The sequence below is a fragment of the Centruroides sculpturatus genome, unplaced genomic scaffold (genome assembly GCF_000671375.1).
Source record: "Centruroides sculpturatus isolate CEXI.00-Female unplaced genomic scaffold, Cexi_2.0 scaffold2285, whole genome shotgun sequence".
Lineage (NCBI taxonomy): Eukaryota > Metazoa > Arthropoda > Arachnida > Scorpiones > Buthidae > Centruroides > Centruroides sculpturatus.
Genome location: NW_019386829.1, coordinates 44,973 through 53,263, shown reverse-complemented (window position 1 = coordinate 53,263; position 8,291 = coordinate 44,973). Strand labels below are relative to the sequence as shown.

Below are 8,291 nucleotides of genomic sequence, written 5' to 3'. Positions count from 1 at the left end.
GACACCTATTATTAGGAAGTTGTGTCGGTAAGCGAGTGTGAAAAGTAATACAGACGCTTCCGTAGTGGCGATTTCAACGTTGACGATCGACCGAGATCTTGTCTCCCCGATTTATTTATTTAATGTTATTTTTTATTTTCGTTTATTTATTTATCTTTTCATTTATTTTAAATTTAAAAGGAAACGTATTCGAAAAACGAAACGCTCCATTTTGGAACGGTTTAATCTTAAGCCACAAGACGGCCTACATTGAGTAGGTCGAAAACGTTAAAAAATAATAATTTATGCTCGGCAAAAAATTCAGGTGTTTCGATATAATTAGTTGTATTTGCCGAGAAAGCGGTGGATAGTAATTTACGTCGACAGATATACAAAACCGTAATTTACTTTGAAATAAAATCACGAATAAAAACTTCATTCTCGTGCGTACAAACTCCAGGGAAAAAAAATATTCCGCGTATATGTGTGTTAGCGTCTATAAGAAACGAAATTTGGCACGATAGCATTGATACTAGTATCTACATTTTGGTAGTTAAAGATTAAAGGAGAGGGGAGATAGAAAGATCTCTCCATAAAGAATACTATTTCGAGTATGATTCGGTTCTTTTGTTCTTTGAATTAAATTATATACGATTATTTGTGTAGAATTTGCGTTAAATTTATTATCCTTTCCTCTTTGTTCTGACGTTAGTTATTTCGGTTAATCGCGTCGAACTTTCCGCCGTTAAAACACCACGCCATTGTATTTTCTCACGTGACTACCGGACGAACCGTTATTGGCAGATAGAGACGCGTCTTGGCGGCGGTCGCCGCCAAAGACAGAATTCGACCAACTTTTGCGGCGCGAGAAAAACGGCGCAAAATCGACTTCCGCGACGAGAAAAAGTGACGTCATTCTGCCGCTTTTCCTTTCCGCGCCGCGTGTGTGCATCCTCCTTTAAGGATTACCCTGAACTTAGATTTTACTGTACTATTTTAGATGCGGTTCTTTTGCGTTTTTGAGGAAAATCGAACATATTTTTAAACTCATCTAAATATTCTGTAATTAGCCTCGGAAGAAAGGGAGACCTAATTCTTGCACCCGATGAAAACGTCACACGGTGGAGTCATAGATACCGTGTTTCCCCGAAAATAAGACAGTGTCTTATATTAATTTTTGCTCTGAAAAGTGCGCTAGGTCTTATTTCCAGGGAATGTCTTATTTTTTCCAGGAAGAAGAATTCACATTTATTATTGAACAAAAAAATTCCCAAGTCGAACTTAGACGAGAGTGACGTATATCCGGTGTGTCGAACTGTCGCCTTTTTATAGCGTCAACATCGGACTCGATGACCAATTAGTGCTTACTGAACCGTAGCACTATGTAAATGTCATGTGGCGTGATTCCCGGCCGACCAATTAGCATCACCAGCCGTAACGTTATGCAAATCTGTGATTCCCAAGCCATAGTCTGATGCAAATCATGCGTAAGACTATGTGGCGTAATTGTCTGCTGACCAATCAGTGGCTGTACTTTCAACCATCTGTCGATGANGTCCACCTTCCATTTTTTTAACCAAAGGAAAACAGCAGCCGAAGCCAAAAGAATTTTGTGCGACACCTATTATTAGGAAGTTGTGTCGGTAAGCGAGTGTGAAAAGTAATACAGACGCTTCCGTAGTGGCGATTTCAATGTTGACGATCGACCGAGATCGTGTCTCTCCGAGGAAACTGTTGACGGGGCGCCCAAAGACAACATTTAATGAAGATTCCAGCGAAGATTGAATTTCAATTAAGAAGATAGTTTAAATGACCGTAAAATCTACTGTAATATACGTTTGGCTCGATTGTATATAAGCATTGTTTTCGATTAGAAATGGCACCAAAATATTTATTGCATTAAACAATACAAAAGACGTTCCGTGTACAAGTTAACTAATCGCCTCTTAGTTATCGACTAAAGCATAATTAGAAGTTATAATTTCATTCAAGAAATATGTCGGAAACTTTCCACAGCGATAACATTTTTGTTTCACTCAATTTGTCTATAAATTTTTCTCTTAATCTCTTCTTTTGGTCTTCCGTAAAATAATCATCCCACTGACCTATCTTTCCCGAGTGAAAAAAGTCGATTTTCTTCAAGCTTTTTTCGTCAGCGTACGATGAATTTGACAATTTCAAAGGTAAATTTTGTTTCATTTGGTCAAATTGGATTCTTCCGAGAATACTCTCAAATATTTCTCGGTTGTTCGTCAACATTTCGTGATATTCTTGGCCTAGAAATTGCGCCATCTTCAGAACCACCTCCCCAGTGTTTCTATTCATTTCTTCGTAAGTCATAAACAGGAAATTGGGGTCGTTCCAACGGGCGTACCACGATAACAAATGATCGAAATAATCTCCGTGCGACACTTCGCCTCGGATGAAACACTCGAAGTAATCCGCGAATGTCCCGTCGGAAAAATTTTCGTCTACCTGTTTGAACATGTTAAATGCGGACACGCACGAGTCCCAGGGATTGCGATATACGTAAATATATTTCGAAGAGGGATTGTACGGTGTGAGGTTAAAGGGCAAGTTGACTTTGAGCAGACGAGGGCTTCTCGAGTTTTCTATTCCTTCTACACCGGTCATCTCCAAATGAGGGACTTCCCGTAGCCACATCCGGTTGACGTCGGGTAAGGCAGCGCCTTTGTTGACGATGGACCAGACGATATACTGCGTCCAAGTGGTGCCCGATTTAGGATATCCCGCCACGAAAATGTCGTCGTCTCTGGGTTTGAAGTCGATGGTTCGTTGCAAATTTTCTACTCGAAACCGAGGTGATATTAGAAATCCATTTATGTTCTGTACCGTTACCTTTTTTCTCGTATCCTTCTCCATTTTCTCTAAACAATGTCTGCAATGGAAAATAATCGTTCGTCATAAAAATAATTTTACATTATATGCTTCACCTTAAGTTTATCGAGAACGCCGAACTAAGTGTGGAATTAATATCGGAAAAACGGTCGTATAATTTAGAAAGTTTGTGTTCGTCGCGCACCTAAGTCGAATGCATCGTGGCAATAACAAAAATCAAAAGCACTCACGAAAGCTTACGTGGATAGTTTGAAATGTATTACAGATTAATCGGTTATTATAAAATGTCGTATATAATGTCTTTTAAGTTATTATATAGATAATAGGCCTATATAATAAAGACACAAAGCAGAAAAAATATATAATAATGATATAAATACTATAATAGTGTGGTTGAGATTACGGGATGATTTTAATTTATTGTTTAAACACTGATTATTGAGACCCGAGTGAACAATTACTGCTTTTAAGAAAGATGTTTTATTCAATGACACACTTCGTTGTACGACACGCAGTTCGTCTAAATTAGCCTACTAGTTAGGGCCTCTTCTAAGTTAAAATGCATAAAAGTTACAATTATATTTATAAATTATTCTAAGGGTTAGTTTTACATAAATTTTATCGTATTACTTACATCTAAACCGTTCACATATTTTTAAAAAATTTGTTTCATGCTTAATTTTTTATTATTTTATTAATAATGTTTTCAGTTCCTTTATATATACCTGTATTAGGTTACATCAAAATTAAATAATTACTATAGTTATTTCACGGATATTTAAAAAAACCCTAAAAACGGAACCCGTTTATTGGTGGATGATGTCGTCCCAATACGTGTCTAATTTTAATCCGTCATTTAAATTGAGATCATCCGTAATCTCAACCCCACTACAGTATTATAGTGTTTACATTAATTATTACAAAGAAAACACCCCTCATTGTTACACAATAATAATTGTTAATAGTAACTATCACTTTTCAGAAAATTTATCTTACTGTAAATTTCATTAATTTGTAAAAGCCCACTGTTTCCGAAAGAGCACTTACACTCGCTACAAATACAGTGGACCTTCGTTATAGCGCTGCTCGCTATACCGAGCACTCGGTTATAGCGCGGGCGATAAGCTCAAACACGTTTATACAAGTCCGCGCGGCGTTAGTGAATAGCGCATTTTATCGTTACTGCGTATTGAGTAATTGTGTATGTATTGAGTTCCTGCATGTATTTTGAATAGTGTTTAATTATGGTATGCATGATCAGTAAAAGAAAAGCTTGACATTATTGCTAAAGTAAAGAGCTGAATTTCGAAAGCAAACATAAGAAGAAAATACGGCATACCTGAAAGAACTCTAAGGGGTTGGACGACAGAGGAGTAAAAACTGAAATCATTTGCTGATAAGCTTGACTAAGATGCTGAGCTTACTCGAATAAAGACAAGACTTGGAAAAAATCAAAATGTCGACGATTGCCTCTATGCATGGTTTGTGCAAAAAAGAAGCGAAGGTATTTCCGTATCCGGAAGTGCTTTAAAGTTGCGGGCTGAAAAATTCCACGTAAGCTTAAAAGCGGGAGATTTTAAGGCTTCTGACGGTTGATTGGGGCGTTGGCAAAAACGACACGGCATCTTCCAAATTCCATTTCTGGAGAAACAAAGTCTAGTGATATTGAAGGCGCTGCAGAATTTTCCAAACAGTTCACAATTCCATTAAGAAAGAAAGGTATACTGATGCACAAGTTTATAACTGTGATGAGACTGCATTATATTACAGCAGGGATGGCCAACACGTAGACCGCGGTCGACCGGTCGACCGCAAAGGTTTTGAAAGTAGCCGGCGAAGCTAAAGTTGAACAATTTGTTTTCACTTAAATTAATGTTTAAAAATCTTAATTTGATAATTTATTCTTACAATAATAGACTGTCTGTGCAAGGTATCCATACTGTTTGTATTTATCCCGATGAACAATGCAAATGAACGTTAACGCATGAGCGTATAAAAATCCTAAATTGTTTGCCCATATTCATAGTCGCCCGCAGACTAATTTTACCAAAAAAGTAGCCCTAAGGGATAAAAGTTTGGCCACACCTGTATTACAGAATGTTGCCAAGTAAAACCTTACATCTAAAAAGTAACCCACAAAAGACAAGATTAAAACTAAGCAAGGAAAGGATAACAGCCTTATTTTGTGTAAATAAAGCTGGTAATCACAAGTTGACGCCACTCACTATAGGTAAAAGTCAAAACCCACGATGTTTCGAGTCAATCAATATAAAATCTCTGCCAATTGCTTATAAAAACAGCATAAACGCTCCGATGACTACTAACATATTTCGTGACTGGTTTCATAATTCCTTTTTTCCCTCTGTGAGAAAATTTCTGAGAGGATTGAGTCTAGATCCAAAAGCTTTGCTTCTCTTAGATAATTGCCCAGCTCATCCACCGGCTGATAACCTCGGGTCTGACGATGGTAAAATAAAAGTAATGTATCTTACAAAAAATATTACTGCTCTTATACAACCCTTAGATCAAGGCATTATTAGCGCTTTCGAAACAAATTACCGAAGAGAAATGACAAAGTCATTATTAGCATCAGACATTGTCGTCAACATATTTAATAAAAAATGAATGTCAAAGACGTGTCCTACAGTATTAGCAGGCAATGACATCAGAGACAATTAGAAACTGTTGGAAAAAATTAAATGAATCTAATAAAGTTGATCTGGACCAAACCACAACACATTCAGATTCGGCTTCAGATATCTTCACCGAGGCTGAAATTTCTCGTATTCGGGAAATATCGAATGAGCCAGAAATAACTAACGAGTCTTTGACTGATTGGTTAGATGCGGACGATAGAGAAGATATTTGTCAGAATATGACTGTCGAAATGATTATCGAATCCATTTGCGGTGACGAAGATTGTCGAGAAGAAACAGAAGATGACGAAGAAAGTGCCAGCGGGATAGCCGATATACCGCCAACAACCAAAGAAGCAATAACAGCCAGGGAAACTGTTATAAAATGGGTTGAATCGCAAGAAAATATTAACAGTGTTAGATTGTTGCAATTAGCATCTTTCGAAAGGGAAACGATACAGAAGTTATCAAAAAGCAAACTAACAAAAATTACTCACTTTTTTAAGTGATGTTTTGTAATTGAAATGATGTCGAATACATAGATTTTAGTCGAGTTATAGATAGTGTTTGTTTTTACATACAGTATTGTATTTTCAAGCGTACCTTATGTACGTAGATAAAATAATACATATACAGTATGTACAGTACTTATTAATTAAGATGTATAACTACGTTATGTGAATTTTAATAAAACACTTAATAAATAAATTGGTTTTTTATTAATAAAAATACATATGTATGTAGTTGATGGAAGTAAATTTATTGTGTCGCCAGCCCGGTATAAAGCCGGATGCACACATGCGGCGCGGCAAGGAAAAGCGGCAAGATGACGTCACTTTTTCTCGCCGCAGAAGTCGATTTTGTGCCGCTTTTCTCGTGCCGCAAAAGTTGGTTGAATTTTATCTTTTGCAGCAACTGCCGCCAAGACGCGTTTCTATCAGCCAATAACAGTTCGTTTGGTAGTCACGTGAGAAAATACAATCACGTGGTGTTTTAATGGCGGAAAGTTCGACGCTGTTAACCGAGATAACTAACATCAGAATATAGAGGAAAGGATAATAAATTTAACACAAATTCTACACAAATAATCATATATAATTTAATTAAAAGAACAAAACAACCGAATCTTACTCAAAATAGTATTCTTTATCGAGGAATAAGCGTATTTTGTACACCAGTTCTTTATCGATCCAAGAAAATATCTCTAATTCAAAATCTTCGTTCGAATCTTCTAACTAAATAAAGCAAGCCGCACAAAACAAAATTTGTAAACACGTGGATAGCGACNGGGATATTCCCAGTGTTAAAAAAAACAACCGTAATCCCGAGATCTCGTTTGAGAAACCCTAATTCCGAACATGAAATATTACCGAGTAATTATTCCATTATACCTTAACGGTTATAATTATTAATGATAATGATAGTCAACATTAATAACTGGCACCGGTCGTGAAAACTGGCAAAAAAAGGGCAAAGATTATCGAAAGGCGAAAAGATTATCGTGTTAATAAGCAAATGTTAGGTTGGTTTAACAACCGTGTTTGAAGTAACACGCGTAGAAAATGTCCTTCCGAAGTAATTACTAATTCCTGTCGTAAACACGAACGTAATTAAGAAAGAATCCGAAAATATTTGTGTTTATAAAACACCAACACGGAGTAGAATAAGAATTTCCAGTTCTACTGCGTGCAAATTCTTAAGATTTTGTTCTTCGGCCGTAATCGAACGTCGATGGTCGTTGGCGAAGACCGTATTAAATAGATATCGATTGTCTTCTCTCGTTCGTTACGGAACAGTTAATCGAAGGCCTAACGATTTTCTTCCGGGCCACAGATATTTATTACCGGAAAGCCTTATTTTTATATTTTGAACCCAGCGAATTATAACAAATGTAAATCTTTTAAGATGGGGAAGATTCGCAATTACAAATTTATAAAAATTTATACTATGCAAAGTCCATTGGTCAAATCAGACCCCGAGGTAAACGATGAATAAATAGACTACTTCTTGCAAGGAAATCAAAAGCCGATAAAACGTTAAAATTTAATTACATAATTTATAGCATTGTGGCTTCTTTTCAATAATTAATAAATAATAATTTTTGGCAGGGTCATAAATGTAAAAAACAAAATTCTGTGAGTGAAACGAGCCCGAATAGAAAAAGATAAAACGCGAGAGCTTTCCAGTGACAAAATTTGGTACACGTAAATAAATTGAAATGGAAGAAGAAGAGGGTTAGAACAGTTATAAGTTAGAATTATGTGACGTAACGGTGCAATATCGGAATAATTAGATAAAGGTAATCGGATTTATTAATTTCTGGAATAATTTTAAGCGTGTTATAAGGAGGGACCCGAGCAAGAAGACAATCAAATCAACAATGGTCTAAAAAAAATGTAAGGAAAATGTAAGATAAAACGATATTACGGAAATACGTGGACGTTTCCTTCGTATTATTCCCCGCAAAAGGCCGACTCGATTATTTCCTTCAATTTTCTTATTATTTTACAATATTTTGAACGAGGAAATATATATTTTTTAGTGTTATAACTGCAGTTATAACTGAAATTGCACATTTAAAAGACAAAGCTTAATTTACAAATAAAAAGAAAATAAAAGTACTCGTCTTATCTAAATATATAAAATTGCTTGTCCTGACTGACTCACTCATTCATTCACTGATTCATCATCGCCCAGAGCAAACCGCTTAACCTAAAGAGGTGAAATTTGGTACACAGTTAGGGTACGTCATGGAAACGCACACTAAGAAAGGATTTTTCGAAATTCCAACACGGGGGGGTGAGGGGGAGCATTAAG

At 36.3% G+C, this 8,291-nt stretch overlaps 1 protein-coding gene across 1 annotated transcript in view; it reads right to left on the bottom strand.

Annotated features, from left to right (window-relative positions):
• Positions 1-1,862: 1,862 nt before the first annotated feature.
• The window catches only part of LOC111615825 (sulfotransferase 1C4-like), a 7,517-nt gene continuing 1,088 nt past the window's right edge, over positions 1,863-8,291 (bottom strand). The window contains exon 2 of the mRNA XM_023357258.1: positions 1,863-2,878. Within this exon, the coding sequence (XP_023213026.1) occupies positions 1,963-2,862 (900 nt within the window). The 5' untranslated portion in view covers positions 2,863-2,878 and the 3' untranslated portion in view covers positions 1,863-1,962. The remainder of the gene's footprint in view (positions 2,879-8,291) is intronic.